Source organism: Nylanderia fulva, unplaced genomic scaffold (genome assembly GCF_048542155.1).
Source record: "Nylanderia fulva isolate GAGA-0341 unplaced genomic scaffold, ASM4854215v1 Scaffold32, whole genome shotgun sequence".
NCBI lineage: Eukaryota > Metazoa > Arthropoda > Insecta > Hymenoptera > Formicidae > Nylanderia > Nylanderia fulva.
In genome coordinates this window covers 2,602,622-2,626,245 of record NW_028190390.1, presented here as the reverse complement: position 1 = coordinate 2,626,245, position 23,624 = coordinate 2,602,622, and the positions used below count along the sequence as shown (strand labels likewise).

At 35.7% G+C, this 23,624-nt stretch overlaps 2 protein-coding genes across 2 annotated transcripts; both read right to left on the bottom strand.

Moving 5' to 3' along the window:
• Positions 1–16,928: 16,928 nt before the first annotated feature.
• LOC114932332 (uncharacterized) lies at positions 16,929–20,237 on the bottom strand. The gene is made up of 3 exons (XM_029304499.2): positions 20,103–20,237; positions 19,614–20,041; positions 16,929–18,768 (listed from the first exon to the last, which is right to left on the bottom strand). The coding sequence occupies exons 1-3, from the start codon at positions 20,235–20,237 to the stop codon at positions 16,929–16,931; spliced, it is 2,403 nt and encodes an 800-aa protein (XP_029160332.2).
• A 144-nt stretch (positions 20,238–20,381) lies between these two features.
• On the bottom strand, positions 20,382–22,773 carry LOC114932333 (uncharacterized). The gene is made up of 2 exons (XM_085484815.1): positions 21,214–22,773; positions 20,382–21,143 (listed from the first exon to the last, which is right to left on the bottom strand). The coding sequence occupies exons 1-2, from the start codon at positions 22,771–22,773 to the stop codon at positions 20,382–20,384; spliced, it is 2,322 nt and encodes a 773-aa protein (XP_085340941.1).
• Positions 22,774–23,624: the final 851 nt, after the last annotated feature.

The window sequence follows — 23,624 nt, the reverse complement described above, 5'->3', positions numbered from 1 at the left end:
ACAATTATTAATAAAATAGAATAATTTAAAAAATAAATATTAGTAATGTAAGGAAATACCAATCATATTATTATTAAAACAAATCTAATTATAGGACATAAATAAAAAAAATTATAATTAGATTTATATACATAAAATAATTCTTTATTAAGTAATTTAATAGCATCACTAAAAGGTTGAAATAATCCTATAAATCCCACCTTTTTAGGTTCTTTACGAATTTGTACATATCTTAAAATTTTTCGTTCCAATAAAGTTAAAAAAGCTACCCCAACTAATATAATTAATAACAAAATTAACAATCTTAATATATTTAACGCACTATAAAAATATAATCTTAAATTTTGATAAATTATTACTTGTATAACTTTTTTCTATTATACATTATTTAAATTCTAAATTTAATACATTTAAATTCTGCCAAAGTAATTTTATTTATTTACATATATTTAATCAATTAAATTTATTCATTTAAAAAAATATAATTTCAAAAAAAGTCCTTTCGTACAAAATTTTCTTAATTTTATTATAGATAGAAACCGATCTGGCTTACACCGATCTGAACTCAAATCATGTAAACTTTTATTAGTCGAACAGACTAAAATATTAAACTTCTTCATTTAATTTTTATTTTAATTCAACATCTAGGTCGCAATCATTTTTATTAATATAATCTTTTTAAAAATATTACGCTGTTATCCCTAAGATAATTAATTTTTATAATAATTATTATAAAAAAAAAATTTTTTTCTTAATTTAATAATCAATCTTTTATAAAAATTTCATTAATTAATGTTAAAATTATCTTTAAATTAAAGTTTATTTTATTTAATTATTCTCCCAATAAAATATAATCATTAAAATAAAATTTATTTCCTTAAATAAATTTAAAAAGTATATTAAATTCAATAGGGTCTTCTCGTCCCATAATTTCTTTTAAGAATTTTAACTTAAAATTTAAATTTTAAATCTACAAATTAAAACAGCTTTAATTTCATCAATTCTTTCATTCCAGTTTTCATTTAAAAAACAATTGATTATGCTACCTACTTGCACAGTCAATATACTGCGGCTATTTAAAAATCACTGAGCAGAAATAATTTTAAATTATTATCAAAAAACCATGTTTTTGTTAAACAAATAAATTAAAATTTTAATTTAATAAAATAAATTTGCCTAATTTTTTAATTATATATACATATATATTTTAAATTTAAAAATTTCTATTTAATTAATATAAATATACTTATACTATCATTATTTATTAAAATACTTAATTTATTTAAAATATTTTTTTATTTAATTAAATCAAATTTTCAAATTATTATTATATTTAAATTTGAATAATCCATTCCATAATAAATTATTAAATTTTTATAAAAAATTTTTTAAATAAAAAATATTTTTTTATTTAAACCATTTATATTCATAAAATATTTTAATTATAATTTATAGTTAATCCCATAAATTTTTTACATAAATTTACTAATTAAATTTTATTATTAATTTAATTAATTTTAAATTATTTATATATAAATTATCTTTATATAAAAAAACCAGATATCATAAAAGTGGATTAAAATATCTTTTCCAAATGAATATTTAAAATAATTTTTATACATTAACTTTAATATTTCATTTAACTCATTTTATTCCGAGATATTTAAATTATTCAATAAACAACAAAATTTAATAAATATAAATTTAACATATATAAGATAGGCAATAAGAGCCAAATCGCGGATGACAGTGCGTTATTCTAAACGAAACTAAATTTTTTCGTTAGAATTAAATACCTGTGCACAAGGCACCAAATTTTTACTTGGACACGGCCAAGATATAAAATTGGAATAATCTCTACAAGAGATTTTTAATTCCATGTATCCCCTATTCCCCCTAAAGAAATAAAGTGCGAGAGAAAAATATAGATCCGAAAGTCGCAGAATCGGGAATCGAACCCGAGACCTTTCGCTTGCCGGGCGACTGCTCTTCCAACTGAGCTATTCAGATCCTTTCGATTCTATACTTTTCTCTGTTATATATATTAATGTTGGTAAATAAACGCCTTTAAGCCAGCGTGTATAAATTAAGAGTTTAACTAGGCTCTGTAATATATAAATATAAATTTAACATATATAAGATAGGCAATAAGAGCCAAATCGCGGATGACAGTGCGTTATTCTAAACGAAACTAAATTTTTTCGTTAGAATTAAATACCTGTGCACAAGGCACCAAATTTTTACTTGGACACGGCCAAGATATAAAATTGGAATAATCTCTACAAGAGATTTTTAATTCCATGTATCCCCTATTCCCCCTAAAGAAATAAAGTGCGAGAGAAAAATATAGATCCGAAAGTCGCAGAATCGGGAATCGAACCCGAGACCTTTCGCTTGCCGGGCGACTGCTCTTCCAACTGAGCTATTCAGATCCTTTCGATTCTATACTTTTCTCTGTTATATATATTAATGTTGGTAAATAAACGCCTTTAAGCCAGCGTGTATAAATTAAGAGTTTAACTAGGCTCTGTAATATATAAATATAAATTTAACATATATAAGATAGGCAATAAGAGCCAAATCGCGGATGACAGTGCGTTATTCTAAACGAAACTAAATTTTTTCGTTAGAATTAAATACCTGTGCACAAGGCACCAAATTTTTACTTGGACACGGCCAAGATATAAAATTGGAATAATCTCTACAAGAGATTTTTAATTCCATGTATCCCCTATTCCCCCTAAAGAAATAAAGTGCGAGAGAAAAATATAGATCCGAAAGTCGCAGAATCGGGAATCGAACCCGAGACCTTTCGCTTGCCGGGCGACTGCTCTTCCAACTGAGCTATTCAGATCCTTTCGATTCTATACTTTTCTCTGTTATATATATTAATGTTGGTAAATAAACGCCTTTAAGCCAGCGTGTATAAATTAAGAGTTTAACTATTGCCTATCTTATATATGTTAAATTTATATTTATATATTACAGAACCTAGTTAAACTCTTAATTTATACACGCTGGCTTAAAGGCGTTTATTTACAAAACTTAATATATATAACAGAGAAAAGTATAGAATCGAAAGGATCTGAATAGCTCAGTTGGAAGAGCAGTCGCCCGGCAAGCGAAAGGTCTCGGGTTCGATTCCCGATTCTGCGACTTTCGGATCTATATTTTTCTCTCGCACTTTATTTCTTTAGGGGGAATAGGGGATACATGGAATTAAAAATCTCTTGTAGAGATTATTCCAATTTTATATCTTGGCCGTGTCCAAGTAAAAATTTGGTGCCTTGTGCACAGGTATTTAATTCTAACGAAAAAATTTAGTTTCGTTTAGAATAACGCACTGTCATCCGCGATTTGGCTCTTATTGCCTATCTTATATATGTTAAATTTATATTTATATATTACAGAGCCTAGTTAAACTCTTAATTTATACACGCTGGCTTAAAGGCGTTTATTTACCAACATTAATATATATAACAGAGAAAAGTATAGAATCGAAAGGATCTGAATAGCTCAGTTGGAAGAGCAGTCGCCCGGCAAGCGAAAGGTCTCGGGTTCGATTCCCGATTCTGCGACTTTCGGATCTATATTTTTCTCTCGCACTTTATTTCTTTAGGGGGAATAGGGGATACATGGAATTAAAAATCTCTTGTAGAGATTATTCCAATTTTATATCTTGGCCGTGTCCAAGTAAAAATTTGGTGCCTTGTGCACAGGTATTTAATTCTAACGAAAAAATTTAGTTTCGTTTAGAATAACGCACTGTCATCCGCGATTTGGCTCTTATTGCCTATCTTATATATGTTAAATTTATATTTATATATTACAGAGCCTAGTTAAACTCTTAATTTATACACGCTGGCTTAAAGGCGTTTATTTACCAACATTAATATATATAACAGAGAAAAGTATAGAATCGAAAGGATCTGAATAGCTCAGTTGGAAGAGCAGTCGCCCGGCAAGCGAAAGGTCTCGGGTTCGATTCCCGATTCTGCGACTTTCGGATCTATATTTTTCTCTCGCACTTTATTTCTTTAGGGGGAATAGGGGATACATGGAATTAAAAATCTCTTGTAGAGATTATTCCAATTTTATATCTTGGCCGTGTCCAAGTAAAAATTTGGTGCCTTGTGCACAGGTATTTAATTCTAACGAAAAAATTTAGTTTCGTTTAGAATAACGCACTGTCATCCGCGATTTGGCTCTTATTGCCTATCTTATATATGTTAAATTTATATTTATATATTACAGAGCCTAGTTAAACTCTTAAAATTTAATAATCCCTGATACAAAAGGTACAATTAATAAAATTTACTTTTATTTAATTAATTAATTTATTTTAAATTTTTATTTAGATTACTTCTTCATTTACATTATATCTATAATTTTTTTATTTAATTTTTTTTTAATAAAAATAGTAATTAGCTCTATTAAACTTAATGTTGGTAAACAAAGAAGGGCTATAAGAGCTATATTAAACAAAATGCAGTTGTCAGATAATCTTAATAAAATTCATTTAAAACGAGAAAATAAATACATAAGAAATAAACATTTATGTGTAGATGATATTAATAAAATGCATTTAAAATGAGAAAATAAATATATAAGAAATAAACAATTATGCGAACGTTTCGGCTGACATTTTAAGCCTTCTTCAGCGCAATACTAATATTTTAATTATAAATTGAAACGTGATATTAAACATTAAAGACGGTAGTTCAATTCAATTCAATTCTTTATTCGTCCCCTAAGGGATTGAAGGCGCTTTTGAAGGAGCGTTCCCCAACCTTACAAACTCTTACAATCTTACTTATATCTACTCTTAACTCTACTCTTACATCTAATTTACAAATAACTTAATTCTACCTTAACCTACTTATCTACTACTTTAGAGAGAGAAAGAGCCGTCCCTACCTATCGCTTCGCTTCGGCTTCCGATTCCCCATACATTCTCCACCACCTCATTCATACCTCACTCATTCTCCTCCTCATACTTCCTTCCTTTTTTTCCCCTCCCTCCCTCCTTTCTTCCGTTCTCCCCTCTTCCCTCTTTTTCTCTATTTCTCTCATCCATCTTTCCCCTTCTCCTCCTTCCTGCAGTATTTCCTTCATTCTTTCCCACCAGTTTCCCTTCCCCCCTTCTCCCCCACATTCTCCTATCACATGCTCCCATGTTTCATCTTCTATCCCGCATAACCTACACCTTCTTTTCCCCTCTTCTTCCCAGTATCTCGCCCCTCTCATCTCATTGTTCATTCTGAACCTAACTATCCTTCTCCATCTACTTTCCCCACATCCCTTTCTCAGGTATTCCGGTAAACCCTCCTCCTTCCATTCCCCATACCATCTATTATATCTCGACTCTCTTATCCTCTCCCATCTTTCCTCCTTCTGCCTTTCCCTGTCTTTCTGTTCCCACCCCTCATATACTTCCTCTCCCCTTCCCCTTTTTTCCTCCATCTCTTTCCCTTCTATTCCTCTTTCTTCCCAGAATTTCCCCCTCTCTTCCTCCCACATCGTTCTTTCCTTTCCTCCCCTTATCCTCTCTTTCATATCCTCAAAACATTTTCTCGCTAAACTTCCTCCCCTTTCTTCCTCCAACTTCCTCTCATACCCTACCGCCCTCCTTCCTGCCCTTATCCTAAATTTGTCTTTTCCTATCTCCTCTCTTACCATATACCCCGGCGTGCACCAGTCTACTCCTAACGTCCACCTAATCCATCGCTCCTGCATTGCCTCCACCTCTCTCCTCTCCTTCCATCCCCATATTTCCGCCCCATATTCCAACACCGTCCCCACCAACCTTTCCATTAGCCATACTCTTTTCATCCAGTCTCCTGCAAACCTTCTCTTTCCCATTCCCCACACCTGTCTTATCACCGCTCCTGCTTTCCTAACTCTGTTCTTTACCTGCGCCTCCTGCCCCCCGTTCCTCTGTAGCTTATACCCTAAATATGTGAATTCTTTCACTTCCTCTAACCTTTTTCCTTTCCATCTCCACTCCACTCTCTTCATTCTTCCTCCTCCCTTTTTAAACCTCATTACCTTTGTCTTATCCACATTCACCTCTAACCTTTTCTTGTCCATATAACTTTCCATTTTCCCCAACATATGTATCATCCCTTCTTCATCCTCCGCCAACAGTACCATATCATCTGCGTACGCCAAACAATGCACCTTTTCCCCTCCCAGTTTCACCCCCCCCCAACCTCCTTTTCTTAGCACTTCCTCTATATCCGCTATCAGCAAACTGAATAAGTGCGGACTCATTGGGCAACCTTGCCTCACCCCCCTTGCCGTCCAAAAATTTTCTCCCTCCTCCTTCCCCACTCTTACCTTACTCCTCGTTTCCCTGTACACCTCTTCTATCCTACTCCTTAATCCCTCTCTCACTCCCCTCCTCTTCATTGCCTCCATTAACACCTCCCTATCTACCGAATCAAACGCCGCCTTCAGGTCCATAAATGCCGCGACTACCTTTCCCCCCTTCTTGTTTACCCTCTTATTCACCAGATAGTTCAACACATAGATACTATCCATCACCCCCATTCCCTTCCTAAAACCTGTCTGACTCTCCGGTATCATATTCTTCCCCTCCATTTCTTCCTTTAACCTTTCAGTTAAAATCCCCACGTATATCTTGTATAGCGTTGGCATCAATGTTATTCCTCTATAGTTTTCCACTTTATTCCCCGTTCCCTTTTTCAACAGTGGCACTATTATCCCTTCTTTCCACCTCTCCGGCCATCCTTCTCCTCTCCATACTCTGTTGCACATTCCCCATACCCACTCTTCTACCCTCTCCCCTCCATATTTCCATACCTCACTCGGTATCCCATCCTCCTCCGCTGCTTTTCCTTTCTTCATTCTTCCCAGCATCCTCTTCACTTCCTCCCTGCTTCTCTCCTGCTCCTCATCCCTCTCCCTTTTTTCTTTTCCTCCTCTTACCACTTTTACCTCTATCCCTCCCAATAAGTCCATGAAGTATTCCTTCCATTCCTCCGCCTTTATCTCCTCATTCACCCCTTCTCTCTTTTTCCTTTCCCTGTTTATAATCTTCCATACCTCTCCTTCCGTTCTTGCCTCTATCGCCTCCTTGTACCATCTTAGCCTCTCCTCCTCCCTTTTTCCTTTACACATTACCCTATATTCCGCCCTCACTTTTCTATATCCTTCTCCTCCTCCTCCTTTTTTTCCTCCATTCCCTTAACTTTTTCCTCACTTCTTTCTTCTTTTCCTCACATTCCTCGTCCCACCACCCTTTCCTTTTCCCTTCTCCACTCTCTTTTTCTTCTTCTCTCAATTCCTCTTCTATTCTTCCTATTTTTTCCTCTAGCTCCTCTTTATACCCCTCCTTCCGCCCCTCTCCCCATTCTATTTCCTCTCTTATTCTTTCTCCTCCCCTCTTTGTCCATCTCCCTCTTTTTCTTATTCCTTTTCCCTCCCCCCTTTTTCCCTTTTCAGCTCCTCCTCTTCTTTCTAGCGTTACAATCAATGGGTGATGGTCCGATTCTATGTTATCTCCCACCTCCATTCTCTTTATCCTTTCCTTTACTCTATCCTCTCCCACCACGTAATCTATTACCGATTCCCCTCTTCCTCCTGTATATGTGTACTCCCCTTCCTATCCCCTCTTATCCCTCCGTTAAAAATTCCCCATCCCACCTCTTCCAACTCTTTTATCAACTTCTTCCCTTCCTCATTAACTTTCTTGTCCTTTGATCTTCTTTCTTCTTCCTCCTCCCCTCCTATCACCCCCCCCTTTCTACCTGTCCTTGCGTTGAAATCTCCCCCCAAAATCGTCCATTTATTTTCTTCTTTCTCTTCCATCCATTCCTTCATTTCCTCCAATTTCCTTTCCATGTCCCCGTTGATGTATACGCCTATTACCCTCCACTTCTCTCTTCCTACTTCTAAATCCGCCATCATTATTCCCTCCGCCTTTTCTCCCATTCCTGATACTTTTATCTTCCCCCTCTCCTCCCTTACCCCCATGATCATTCCCCCCATCGGTCTTCCTTTCTTCTTTCTCTTCTTTGCTGCTTGCTTCTCCCATCTATATCCTTTTGGTAACCTCTTTTTAATCGTTTCCCACCCCCTTTCCTCTATCCATGTTTCCATCATCACCACCACCTCCCAATCTTCTATTTCCTTCCAGAACTTTTCTTCCTTATTCTTCAGCCCTGCCACATTCCAAAAACCTATCTTCCATTCTTCTCTTACTTCCCCTCCTTTTTCCTTTCTCTCCTGTTCCTTTCTCCTTCCTTCCTCCGTCCCCCTTTCTCCTTCCTCCTTTCTCTTCTTACTATTGTTCTCCCCTCCTCCTTTCCTCCTTTTTTCTCTTCTCCCTTCTTCTATCCCTTTTTTTCCTCCATTCCTGTCTTCATACCCCCTTCTTCCCCCCTCATTTTCTCTATACCTTCTCTAATTTCTCCTTTCCAATTTTTTAGCACACCTTCCTCTTCTTCCCATCTCCACCATACATCATTGATTTTTATCCTTCCATAGCTCGTCCATACATTGTTTCCTTTCCTCCTTTCTATCTCCGCGATCTCCATTAGTCTCCATTTTATCTTTCTCTCTTCCCATGTTAAATCATCTTCTATTCTCACCCTCTTTCCTCTTAATATCTTCTTCCTCTCCATTACCTGTCTTTTCTGTTCTCCACTTCCTAGTTTTACTACCACCATTTCACCTTCCTTTCCCTCCTTTCCTTTCAACATCCTTATCCATTCTATCTCTGCTTTCGCTCCTATCTCTTTCATTAATTTCTCTACTCTTTCCTTTACACCTTCCTTCCCTTTCTCCATTCTTTTTATTACTATGTTGTTTCTTCTCTCTTCTCTTTCCTTCCATTCTAATTTCTTTCCTATGTCCTTCACTTTTCCTATTATTGTCTCGTTTATCCCCTTACTCCCTCCTTCGCCCCCCTCTCTTTCTCTTACCTCCTTTCTTCCTCTTTCCTCTACTCTTGCTTCCAAATCTATCACTCTCTTCTCCAGGCTCTCTATCTCTTTTCTCAATTCTCTTCTTTCTTCTCTCCATTCCCCCTCCTTTTTCCAAATTTCTATCTTCAATTTTCTCATTTCCTCGCCTAACTTCTCTGTTATCTTCTCCCCTATCTCTTCCATCATTCTCCTTAACTCCTCCTTTTCTATCCCCCCTACCTCTCTATTCAGCCTTTCTGTCTTCTTGCTCCTTCTTAGGCTTTTTTCCTTTTCTTCCTTATCCTCCTTTCCCCCTTCTTCTCTTTTCCTTTTCAAAAAATCCTCTATACATCCCATACTGCTCCTCCTCTCCTTCCCTAACTCCTCTACTCTTCTCGGCCTCCCTGCCTTCTTTTTTATTTCTTCCTCATCTCCCTTTTTTCCCCCTTCCTCTAACATCCTATCTCTATTGATCTCTATCCTCCTATCTCTAATATTCTCTTCACTAATCATTTCCCTCTTATCGCTTTCTTTCTTCGATTCACCTACTCTATGCTCCAACTCGCTCCAACTCGCTAGTGAATTCCCTAGTGAATTCCCTATCTTTTTACTTTACTGCACCTACTCCCTACACCTACTCTCCTCTACTCTCTTTCTTCCACGTGTCTACGTGTCCACGTGTCTCACCTTTTCCTACTTTCTCCTTTCTAACTCCTTACCCCTTTATCCTCTCCTATCCTTTCAATCTCTCCTCCTCTTTTTTTTACACCCTCTCACCTCTTATCTCCTATTCACCTCACCCCTTTTCTCACTCTTTCCTCACAAATACCTGCCACGCTTTCACACACCTGTCACTCACTCTCTTACCGGAACCGGAAGCCTAAAGACGGTAGTTAACAAAGTCAAGATAATAAATATGTGAAGTCAGTTATTGTCTCAATACATATGTTATTAAACAAGTCATCGTGTATGACAACCACCGTTTCCGATACATACTTTGTTCGAGCACCATGCGAACACCATGCAATCACCCATGAGAATAGACTTCCTGATTTATTGGTCAAGGGAGATATCTTGGTTGAATCCTCCCGATGAAATGTTGTTAAACATTAAATCAAGATTCAAACAAATCGGTGATAATTTTACAAAAGTTTCACGTATCAGATCCGACATCCTTTTAACAAGGTTTTTTGCAGAGGACAAAACAGAACGTTAAACCATGATAACTCTCAGATCGCAAATGATCTCAAATGAGATATTTGTATTGCGCTGAAGAAGGCTTGAAATGTCAGCCGAAACGTTCGCATAATTGTTTATTTCTTATATATTTATTTTCTCATTTTAAATGCATTTTATTAATATCATCTACACATAAATGTTTATTTCTTATATATTTATTTTCTCGTTTTAAATGAATTTTATTAAGATTATCTGACAACTGCATTTTGTTTAATATAGCTCTTATAGCCCTTCTTTGTTTACAAATATTATTTTTAATACTTCAACAATTCAAAAACTAACTCTATATAATTTTTTATTATAATTTTATTAAATTAAAATAATCACAAACACAAATCATATTAAATTTTTCATAAATATTTAAATTTAATTTTTTTTAAATTTTAATAAATTATATTAAATCATTAATCTCTTCAATGTAAATGAAATATTTAAATAAACTAAAATTTTTTTTTATTTTAAATACATTTTCCAATATATTTACTTTGTTACGACTTTTCTTACAAATTATAATTAATAAGAATGACGGGCAATTTGTACACAATTTAAATATAATTTAACTTATAAATTTTTATAAATTTACATTTAAATCCTTTTTAAATAATAAATTTAAATATTATTTACAAAAAAAAATATTTTTCAATATAACTTATCTTAATAATTCTACATTTTGATTTGAATTTAATTTATAATATAAATTTATAATTAAAATCTCTTAATTTAATTTTCAACAACAATATATAAAATATTTATATTAAGTTTATCCATTTGTGGATTATCAAATTAATCGACAAGTTCCTCTAATATAATAAATTATCGCCAAATTTTTTATTTTTAATGCTTTACATTTAATATTTAATTAATTTTATTTTTATTTAAATAATAGGGTATCTAATCCTAATTTCTTTTTAAACTTAATTAAAAATAAATTTTCAAAAATAAATTTTTTTTATTAACTAAAATTATTACATTTCACTATAAATAAAATTAAAAAAAAATTTTAAATCTCTTTTTTATATTCTTTAAATTATTAAAATTATTTATTCTTATTATCAGTTTAACCGCAATTGCTGGCACCTAAATTTATTAATAATATAAATAAAATTATCTATTATAATTTTTATTAAAATAATTATTTTAAATATTGTTATGTCCGTGTCCCGCCCGTTTGACGATACGATCGTCAGGATTTTCTATTAGGATCTTCTATCAGAGTCTTCTATCAGGATCTTCTATCGTCGCTAAGAAGCTGTTTATGTCTATCGATGCGTTTTGTTCTGGTCTAGCTGTCGTGCGGTGAGGACGTATCCTCTGACAGCTGATCGGCGGATATATTTGCATTAAGATTAATGCACGTAATATTATATTGTATCGCTACGGTTTATTGGCTTCTAATATTAAAGTTTATTGCTTTACCACGCGAGTGTATTCATTTCCGGCGTGTGAGAGTTTGAGTGCGCGCGACATTTCTTTGAGATAATCCGAAGGGTGGTCGCGGACGTAACAATATTAATAAATCATTAAAAATTATTTAAATTTTTAAATACTTTTTATAAAAATTTATTTATATTCAAATTTTATAATTAATTTATAGAAAAAAAATTATTTTCCTACCTTATTCACTAATTTATCATATTTATCTAATTCATTTATTTTTTAATCAATATATAATTTAAATTAATATTAAATTTAATAAACATTTAATTTATAAATAATAATCCTTAAGGTTGCCAGTAATAATTAATAAAAAACCACTCCTCAATGTTTAAAGTCGACCAGACTGGCAATAATTTATTATAAATAATTATTTGAAATACAACAACGTTTCGGCTGTCATTGCAGCCCTTTTCAAGTACATCAATTTTAAACAGTAAATCAACTTCTATGCAAACTACCGACAATGTTAACGCTTGTTTTGATGAACAATGCATTGTTCATCAAAACAAGCGTTAACATTGTCGGTAGTTTGCATAGAAGTTGATTTACTGTTTAAAATTGATGTACTTGAAAAGGGCTGCAATGACAGCCGAAACGTTGTTGTATTTCAAATAATTATTTATAATAAATTATTGCCAGTCTGGTCGACTTTAAACATTGAGGAGTGGTTTTTTATTTAATTTATATATTGACTAAAAAATAAATATGACATTTCCTACCTCATTCACTAATTTATCATATTTATCTAATTCATTTATTTTTTTATTTATTTATAAAATACATTTTATAAATAAGTGAAATATTATACAGACAATTTATTACATAAATTTTTTTATAAATATAATAAATTATTTATTATATATATTTTTATTTAATTATTTATATAATAATTATATTTTAATATATATTACGCACACGGATAAAAAATATTTTACATTTGCTGATAATATATAAAAATATAAAAATAATGGAAATTAAATTTTACATTAATTTATACTAGTATTATGAGGTAGTTAATACATGAAAATCATATAAGATGAATTCTGTACATCGATTAGCATAATATGATTACAAGTCAATAAATGATTTTGCTAATATATTATTTTGAATAAAAATTAACAAAATATAAAAACAAAAAAATTGAAATTAATAAATTTTCTTCATTCTTTGTTTTCTTCTTCTATTAATTATTTTTTCTATTATTTGAATAAAAGATGTATCGTGTGTAATAGATTAAATAGATAGATTATTTATATAAATTTATAATTACGTTTTGAAATTTATATATACATATACATACATATATATATATATATTAATTTTAATATATACATATATATAAATTATTATTTATCTATTACATACGATACGCCTTTTATTCAAATAATAGAAAAAATAATAGAAAAAAACAAAGAATGAATAAAATTTATTTATTTTATTTTTATTTGTTTTTATAAAATTTTTATTCAAAATAATATATTAGCAAAATCATTTATTGCAACTTGTAATCATAATATCACGCTAATCGATGTACAGCATTCATCTTATAAGATTTCCATATGTGTTACTACCTCACAATACTATTATAAATAAATGTGAAATTTAATTTGCATTACTTTTATATTTTCATATATAATGAGCAGATGTAAAATATTTCTCATTCGTGTGCGTAATATATTGGTTTTTGTATTTATACTGATTTTACACATATCAAATGCAAGAGAGACAAAGATAGAATGATACTCTCTCCTTGTCAAGCTGTCAGTATGTTACCACGAAAATTTCCCCATGAGTATAGATCTGGTGAGATTTGTTCATCCCAGATATTACATAAAAAGAAGTTACGTAGCTTCGTGAAATATTTTTTAATATATTCTTTATATAATAAAGCAAGTCGGCAAAGAGTCGAATTTTGCATTATTACTCTTAAAAATTTATAATAAATTAAATACGATCTCGTGGCTAACCCAACCTTACCCGTTGCTAGCTGCGCATCTCCCCAAGTTATATTATGAATTTTATATTCATCTTTTTTCCAAAAAATCAATCTTTGCCGCCCTGCGGACAATCCTACTGATTAAGAATATCGTAAATTTAAGAAGATTTATTAAGTATTTTGGCTAATATCTGGGATGAACGAATCCGTAATTCCCAGCCGGCCGATAGGCGTCTCCACCATGTCGCCTATCGACCCTTAAGAAATGCAATTGTATTTCTCAATATTACTATTATCAGAGAGAAGGATGAGAGCGGTCATCCCTTAGAACAATATATGTTCTAAGGGTCATCCCCTCGATTTAGCTGCAACCGGAATTCAAAGCGCCTCTATGTGCACAAAACGTGCACATTGAACTACGTAGCCATGTGCACGATGCTCCCGAGTGGTAACAGGCTATGTGCACGGTACGTGGTTCGATTCCGTGCTATGTGCACAGATGAGCGCCGGTAACACGTAGCTGTTAAAGGAGAAGAGTTCGAGACCTCGCAGGGCCAATTTTTTTTTTTTTTTTAGTACGACTACATTTGTCAATTTAATGAAATCTTTTTAATTATTGTGGAATAAAGAGATAAAATGCATTTCTCAAGCGTACGCGAGAAAATCGAAATTAAAAATACTGAGTGCCGTATAAATACGTATGGAATAGAGCGTTATATCGAAGAGCGTGTGGCGTAGCGTTAAAGGGCTAGACACGTACCGTTGAGGTTAGAGGTTTGATTCTTAAGGAGTGACTTTTTTTTAATATTTTTTTATTTTAAATAAAATTTTGTTTTACCATAAAATGTAATTCTTACACAAAATAAATGTAAATAACACGATTTATTTACTTATAACACGTATATTACAAAAATGCATTTTTCTTTGCCTCAAAAAGCCGTGAAAAGCCGTCTGTAGAATAGCTGTATGCGATAGGAACTTGTATGATTATCTGTTTAATTAAAAATTATCCGATTTATATCGTGTTTGGTGTCGTTGAAATCGCAAAAATCTCAATAATCCATTAATATTATTTTTGAATAGATAAAATGCGAAATAAAGGTTTTAGTTTTTTACTTATAAGATGTTTATATTTGTGAATTGCCGTGGATGGGGAAGCCATTGTTTTATTGATTTATTGTTCGAGAGTTCGGAACGTTCTTTGATCTCGATACTCGGGCGCTCGGGCCCGCTTATCTTTTCGAGCTCATCTCACAACTCGTCGTGTGCGAGAGAGAAAGCGAGACCGCGAGTATAGAGCGAGTGAGAGGACCTATTATCAAAGAAAGTTTCGAAATCTCCATCCATGGCAAATTACAAATATAAACATCTTATAAGTCAAAAACTAAAACCTTTATTTTGCATTTTATCGATTTGAAAATAATATTAATGGATTAATAAGATTTTTGCGATTTCAACGACACCAAACACGATATAAATCGGATAACTTTTATAATTATATAAGTTCACATACCGCATTCTACAGACGGCGTTTCACGGCTTTTTGAGGCAAAGAAAAATGTATTTTTATAATATACGTATCATAAATAAATAAATCGTGTTATTTACATTTATTTTGTGTAAGAATTACATTTTATGGTAAAAAAAATTTTATTTAAAATAAAAAAATACCACTCCTCGAGACTCGAATCTCCAATCTTCAATCTCGACGGTACCGTGCCTAGCCTTTTTACTTTTACTTTTAATAGAGCTTTATTCAGTTTGATTAATTTACATATTCAATAAATGAAAATCATTTAGCTGAAATGTTTGTTACAATATAAATTGAAGTTCCTGCCTTATGGCTTAACCTTCAGCTTCTTATAAATGTTACAAATATATGTTCGCCTTTGCTTAAATGTTATTTACAATATTTGTTTTTTTTTTTTAATAATTTGGTGATTATACAGGAAAATGCGTTTTATTAAAAATCTGCTTACGTTTTGTTGTTGGCTTATTTGCTCAAACCTATTTCTTTTACTTAAACAATATATAAATATACTATAAATAATAAATAATAAAAATACGTCAACTATGAATACATTCTGCGTCAGGTACATCGAGTTTTTCATACGCTAATTTATACAGCCATTTCTTTGGTCTAGTTGCTTTGTCGAGACACATTGTTTCTCTAACCAAATCAATTCCATTATTTATTTGTTCTGTGTAGAATCTTGAACCGATTTCGTCAATGTGGTTTTGTATTAGGCTTATATTTGAAAGTTCATGTAAGTTTTTGATTTTTTCATATCTGTCTTTGTTTAATATTAATCGCAGGCATTTCTTTTGATATAATTGTAACAGTTTAATATTTGTGGGTGCTGCCGAGCTCCAGACTGGAGCCGCATATAACAATATCGGTCTTAAGATTACTACATATATAAGTCTGTGCGAGAACCTTCGGTACGTTTTCTCCATATACAAAAGTTATTTATTTTATTTTGCGGATTCGTGGATACGGAACAGTTGGATAATGAGCGAGAGAAGCGGTTCTTTCTTTTCACAAGCTATTTATTAAATAGTTTATTAAACCCGGTCGGAGTAATAAATTAACAAATATACTCGCGATTTATATCACGCGCGACGCTCTCGTTCAATTAAAATAAAGAGTCCAACGCGGGATTCTTTTCGAAAGCGGATAAGGGAGCACCTTGCTCCGCTAATTCTCTGGACAGACTGACTCTCACCTTTTGAATTCGGTAACGGGGTCTTCGGATAGATCACAAATAAAGCGCGTGGCACGTACGTGCTCGACTCCGATTCGCTGGCGCTCGGGCCGAGTATCGAAAACATTGGAAGAAAACACGTGTTTTTCTTCCTCGAGCGCGTGATGTCGAAAATAATTTAAGAACCGTTAAGCAGAACGATATGTCTCGAAATGACCTTATTTTTCGCTTATATTTTTCTTAATATTTTGAACATACCGCCCGCCTCGCATGCGAACGGATGCGAAAGTAGTCAATTTTGACTTTGAGACGCGGATTACAAAGGTGATACAAAAGGTCTCGACAACCGAATAATAGAAGTTAACGATGAGAGCGCGAAAAAACACGATTATAAATTGAAAACAGAAATCTGATGCTATTATTCTAAAGACTTTCTTAACAATAGACTAGAAAGTTCTTTTGGTGAGTAAATACTGTTTGACGATCTCGAGTCCTCGAGCGCAAACCAGTACAACGATATAATCCACGGAGGATTGAATAACAAGGTTACAATATCTTGTTTGATAATCTTAAGGATGCAAATAATAATTCCTCAATATAATACATTTATTAGACTTAATATTAATTCTTAAATTTAAATTAAATTTACGACGCAAAGTTAGTTTGTTAACCAAAGTTCGATTACCTATCACTGTTAATCGGTAGTCTACACAGTAACGTGATAGGTCTCTTTAAAACGGAACGCGCGGTTCGCACTGTAACGACGCGCTCGAGTCCGTCAGATCCAGGATGGATTAGAGTTACTCGTCCGAGTTCCCATTTACTCGGAGGGAGCAAAGGGTTCTTTAACAATACTAACTCGCCTACGCGAAAACATGAAGTTTTTTCCGTCCATTTTTGACGCTGTTGCAGAGAGTGCAAATAATCTTGCGACCATGTACGCCAAAGTTGCTCGGTCATCGCTTGGATTAGTTGCCATCTCTGCAGTCGATTAGCGTTTATCGCGAGTACTGATTCCTCCGGTACCGCGATGATCGGTCGGCCGATCAAAAAATGACCCGGTGTGAGCGCGGACAAATCGCTCGGGTCGTCGCTGAGCGCCGCGATAGGTCGTGAGTTTAAACACGCCTCTATTTGACAGAGGAGGGTCGTGAATTCAGCCTGTGACAGGGTACGCGACCCGGCTACTCTCTTGAGGCGCGATTTGAAACTCTTCACGCCCGCTTCCCACAATCCACCAAAATGCGGAGCAGCAGAAGGAATAAACTTCCACTCAATGCGATCATTTGCAAGACAGTCGTGCAATGCCGGGTCTTTCATTAGAGCTTCGAATGTGCTCTTCATTTCCTTGTCCGCTCTCTGAAAATTCGTACCGTTGTCGCTATAAAGGCTTTTTGGTAAACCTCGGCGACTAACAAACCTACGAAAGGCGGAAAGAAATCCAGCACTTGAACAATCTTCAACCAGCTCCAAATGAATAGCCTTGGTTACTAGACAGATGAACAAGGCTACCCAATTTTTTCTCGCCTTCTGTCCTCTTCCTACGAACGGTGTGATGAGGAAGGGACCGGCGTAATCAACTCCCGTGTGAGTGAACGGTGGAGACTGATTAACACGAGGCGAGGGCAGATCACTCATGAGTTGATTTGATTGCTTAACGGAATAACGAGTGCAAACAATACACTGACGGATATGGCGTTTTACAGCGTTTCGACTTCCTAAAAGCCAATATCTTTGGCGAAGAGTGCGGAGCATTAATTGGACTCCTCCATGTAGAGTAATTTTATGTGTATGAGCTATAAGCAGAGATGCTATTCGACCCTGTGGAACAATGATGGGGTGTTGCTCACCATAGGCGAGAGCGGCATTCTTCAACCGCCCGTCGAGACGGAGCAATGCATCTTCCCCGAGGAAAGGACTAAAAGTTCTCAAGGAGCTCCTTTTTGAGATGCTTTTATCTTTTCTTAAAGAATCAATTTCAGAGTCGAATGATCTCTTCTGAACGTAATTCAACCAAAACGTCTCGGCATCATTAAGCTCGTCAGCATTAAGTGCCGGAGAGACGCACGAAAATTTTCTTGTTTTCTTGAGCAAAGAAACAAATCGAAGAATGTAAGCTGTCACGCGGACGAGCTTCGTCCAGTTCGAGAATTTATAAACTAAATCCCATTCTTCTACACTTTCTACGTGAAGGACAGAAGATTGTCGAGTTTCAATTGCAATCTTGTGAATTGCATCGGAAGATAGCGGAACTGAGGCGTCATGAATCGGCCATGACGTAGAATGCTTCTGGAGCCAGGGTGGTCCAGTCCACCATAGTGGATGCGAAAGCAATTCGGACGCGGAAAGACCGCGTGACGTACAATCTGCAGGATTTTCTTTTGACGATACGTGATTCCATCGAGCCGACGGTAGATTATTTTGTACTTCAGATACACGGTTGGCTACATAAGTAGTCCACTTACAAGGGGACACTACACCCAGTACATCGAAAATCAGGATGCCAATTTTTTTGGTGATTCTAGAGGTCAAAAAAAGGTATACGTGTTTCGGGGTTTTGTCGAATGCTCCGTAGTTTTCGAGTAAAAAATTTTTAAAAAATCGAAAAGTGCAGCAGCGATTAAGAGCTAACTCGTAGGTCGCAAGTTCGAGTCCGTGTCTTGTTACTATTTTTTTGTTTTATCTTGCTAGTTTTGAAAAAGTGTTGTTGTTTAAATATATTTATTTATTTATTTAATTAAATTATTACGTTAAAAAATTTTTTTTTTCAAATATTTTGTTTTTATATCTTATTTTTATTTAAATTATATTTGTCATTACACATTATATATATTTAAATATATTTAAACAACAACACTTTTTCAAAACTAGTAAGATAAAACAAAAAAAAGTAACAAGACACGGACTCGAACTTGCGACCTACGAGTTAGCTCTTAATCGCTGCTGCACTTTTCGATTTTTTAAAAATTTTTTACTCGAAAACTACGGAGCATTCGACAAAACGCCGAAACACGTATACCTTTTTTTGACCTCTAGAATCACCAAAAAAATTGGCATCCTGATTCTTGATGTACTGGGTGTAGTGTCCCCTTGTTAGATGGATGCTGGCGTATCCACGCCAACGCAATCGTGGAATCCGTCCAACAATGTATCTGAATTTGACGTAAATTAAGCGAATTTGTTGTCCATTTAACAAGTCGACTTAAAAGTACGACGGCATTTAATTCAAGTCTCGAAATACTAACAGTTTTGACCGGGGCGACCTTTGTCTTAGCCGCGATCAAACTGATCGTATAGTCGGAAAACGAATGAAAGACGCGCAAATAAACTACAGCGGCATAAGCCCGAGTTGACGCGTCTGCAAACCCGTGAATTTCGAGTGTTAAATTATCTGGAGTTTGACTGGTCCATCTCGGAATTTTGATTTTTGTCAATTCACTAAAATCCGATACGAAATTGCTCCACCGAAGTTTCAATTCGTCGGGTATGGGCGAGTCCCAATCGCAATGTACCATCCATAGTTCTTGTAAAAATATTTTAGCTTTAATTACGACCGGGGCGGCCCAACCGAGCGGGTCGTACAGTTTCGCGACGAATGAAAGAATTGATCGTTTGGTGGGCTCAATCGGGTTTATTGAATTTACGACGAGACGAAATGAATCTTCGGAAGGAAGCCACGAGAGTCCGAGGACTTTTAAAGATTCGTCTTGTAATACGAGATGATCAGTGACTTCCGGCTGATCGAGCGAGAGTTTGTCGAGAAGCTCGCTTGTATTAGACGCCCATTTTCGAAGCTGGAAGCCTCCTCCTCTCATTAATTTGATTAATTGAATACGCGTGTCTTAATGAATTTACATCGTCTGCTCCAAACAACGTGTCGTCGACGTAGATAGATTCATTTAAAATAGGAACCGCCGCGGGGTAATGAGCACCGTCGTCGAGAGCCAATTGCTTTAAAACGCGCATCGCGAGATACGGAGCCGGAGCCATGCCGTATGTCACTGTAAGCAGTCGAAAATGCTTTATCGAAGTGTCATCCGTCGGACGCCAAAGAATCCTTTGATAATCGACGTCTTGAGGATGCACGCGAATTTGGCGGAACATCTTCGCGATATCCGCCGTATACACATATCGTTATTTTCGCCATCGAGACAAGACGGCAGGAAGATCTTGCTGTAGTTTCGGCCCGGTGAATAAATGATCGTTCAACGTCGTGCCGTTTCGAATCTTGCACGAAGCGTTGAACACGACGCGTAATTTCGTGGTGCGACTATCTTCCCGCACCACTGGATGATGCGGGATGTAGACAGGCGAATTCTCCGTCTTTTCTGACTCATTGACTTGAGCCATATGTCCGAGTGACTCGTATTCCGCGAGGAATTCGTTATATTGCGAGCAGAGATCGGATTGATTTTTTAATCGATTTTCCATACGGTTATACAGAGACCGCGCTATTGGCAGAGAATCCCCGATGTCGATCGGCGGATCTCCCCTGAATGGCAGTCGAACAATGTATCGACCGTCGTGAGAACGACAATGCGTTTGTACGAAGTGTCGTTCGCATTTATCTTCCTCTTCAGTGAGGGGGGTGGTCGACGAAATCTCTTTGTCTTCCCAGAATTTCTGGAGAAGAGCATTTACGTCTCGGTGAGCCAAAACGCAATTTAAAACGGCAGCCTCCGCGGAGACCCGTTTTTTACTTCCGATAGGGCCGGAGAGAATCCAACCAAACGCGGTTAATTGAGCGGTGGGTGTGCCGGGCGGACCTTGTCTCAAATCGCGCCTCAACAGTAAACCGTAGATGTCTGCTCCGATAAGCAGATGAATTTGATGATGACTCGACGGATCCGGATCCGCGAGCGAAAGACTTCGTAAATGCGGCCATGAGTCGACGGGCTGAATCCGTGACGCAGCGTACGAGGTAATTTTTTGAAAGACATGCTGTCATAGGAAACGCAGGATTTGCTTTTGAGCAGGGCGTCAATTGCAATGACACGCGAGATTTTGCAGAGCCGGTATACTTTTCGCCGAAACCTTTAATCTGCAAGTCGGTTCTTTCTTTTTTTGTACGAATAGTTTGACTTAATGCTTCCGAAATGAAGCTGAAATTCGATCCTTGATCTAGCAAGGCGCGTACTTTAAAACATCTGCCTTCGGCAGTGTGAATGTCGACCCACGCAGTCGCGAGAAGCACGGTCGGAGTCGTGACGTCCGGCAGTTTCACCGTTTGAACGCTAGCGACGGCCGCGTTATCGGAAACGCACGAAGAGTCGGTTTTTGATTTCGACGATACGCTCACCTTTTCTGATGTCGAACTTTTATTGACGTCCGGCCCTTGATAACTCGCGGAATGCAATAATGTATGATGGGGACGACGACATTGGGTGCATCGCTGTTTGCTTATGCATTTCGGCGACATGTGTCCCGATTTCAAACAATTAAAACAAATTTTATTTGTACGAGCAATTTCCATGCGTTGCGCTGCTGACTTTTGGCGAAATTCCTCGCACTTTGAAATGAAGTGATTTCCCGAACAGCAAATACATTTTAGAACTGCGATATTATTAACTGACGACCGTTGCTTGTCATATTTAACATTGCCGCTCTCTTTTGAAACGTCAGTGAAATCCGACAATCCGCGGATGCGCATTGTGAGAAAATCGTGAATGTCTTTATAAGACGGAATCGAATTCATAGTGGAACGTCTCAAGTTCCACTCGCTGCGTCTTCTCGCACTAAATTTTTGTGATATTATATACACCAGGAGATCATCCCAATGATCTACAGGTCTTTGCATGTTGTTTAACGCGGCAAGCGATGCAGCCACTGCGTCGCGCAATTTTCTTAATTCTGCCACGCTCTCGCGATTCATGACAGGTATGCTCATAAAAGCATGTAAATGCGAATGAATCAAAGTTAATTTGTCGTCGTATTCGTCGACTAAAAGTTGCCACGCGGAATCATAATTCGCGTCCGAAATTTTTAAATTATTGATTACTAACGCAGCGTCTCCAATGACACTCGTTTTTAGATAATGAAACTTCTGAGTATTAGTAAGTGCATAATTATTTGCAACGAGAGACTCAAACGTATTTTTAAAATTCTCCCAATCGGAGAATTTTCCCGAAAATTTCGGCAACGAAATCCGCGGCAACTGAAAATTATTATTACTATCGCGAAAGGAGGAATCAGTACTTCGATCAAGCGGAGGCGGCGTAACAACTGTTAATCTACTTATCGCATCACGAAGGACGTCGGCCGTCTCGTAGTAAGCTTCCTCAGCGACCAAAAATTCCTCATCGACGAAGTATGCCAAAGTCTTCTTTTCCTCGGGCGTAGTAGATTGCAGCAACTTGACGTGGAGTTCTCTGCAAGATGCCCAGAGGGACGTCAATTCGTCCAGTCGACCTTGAGTCCTTGGCAGCGTCACATTGGCCTTTGCCAATTTTTTAAAGTTCACGATCACTCGCTTTAGCTGAGCGATCGTGTCTATCTGCGCGATCAGCAGATCTTTCGCCTCCGACATTGTCACAAAAATTAACGGTGAATTTCACTAGCAAACGAGAATTCACAATACTTGTCGCGAGGGTTTCCTAGGCACTTGTAGCTGTGCCGTCGGAACGAAGTTTACGTGTCACCTTTTGTCGAAACGTGACGAACACTTGATTAACGCACCGTGCGAGTAACTACGCCGACGGTGGTTCGCGAACGATGTTGTATCGACGCGAAAGAATTATGTCCTCAGAGACTTCACGCAGAATACCGAGGCGCGAGAATAGTATAATGTGTAATTGTAAACAAAGAAGGGCTATAAGAGGTATTAAACATAACAAGTTGTCAATTAATATTAAAAAATATAACAAAACTTCATTTGAACGTAGCAAGAAATAAATAAGAAGTGATCATTTATTCGCATTTTAACGAAATAATATATACATAAGAAATACACATTAGAGCGAACGTTTCGGCTGACATTTCGAGCCTTCCTCAGCGCAATACAAATATTATATAAATTGAAGTGTAATATTGAACATTAAAGACGGCAATCAACGATGTCAAGATAATAAAAAGTCAGTTTTTTGTCTCATTACATATGTTTCTAAATAAGTCATCGCGTGTGACAAGTGCAAATTTTTGATACATACTGAGATCGAGCGACAGTGCCATGTAATCACTGTGTATAGGCCTCCTGATTTATTGGTCAAGGGAGATATCTTGATTGAATCGTCATATTGAAATGTTGTTAGACATTAAATGGAGATCTAAATAAATAATATTCAATTATTCACTATACTTTTGAAAAATAACATGCACTGTACACTCACTCAAATAAAATTGGCAATTATTTAATAGAAGTTACAAGTATCAGACGCGAGA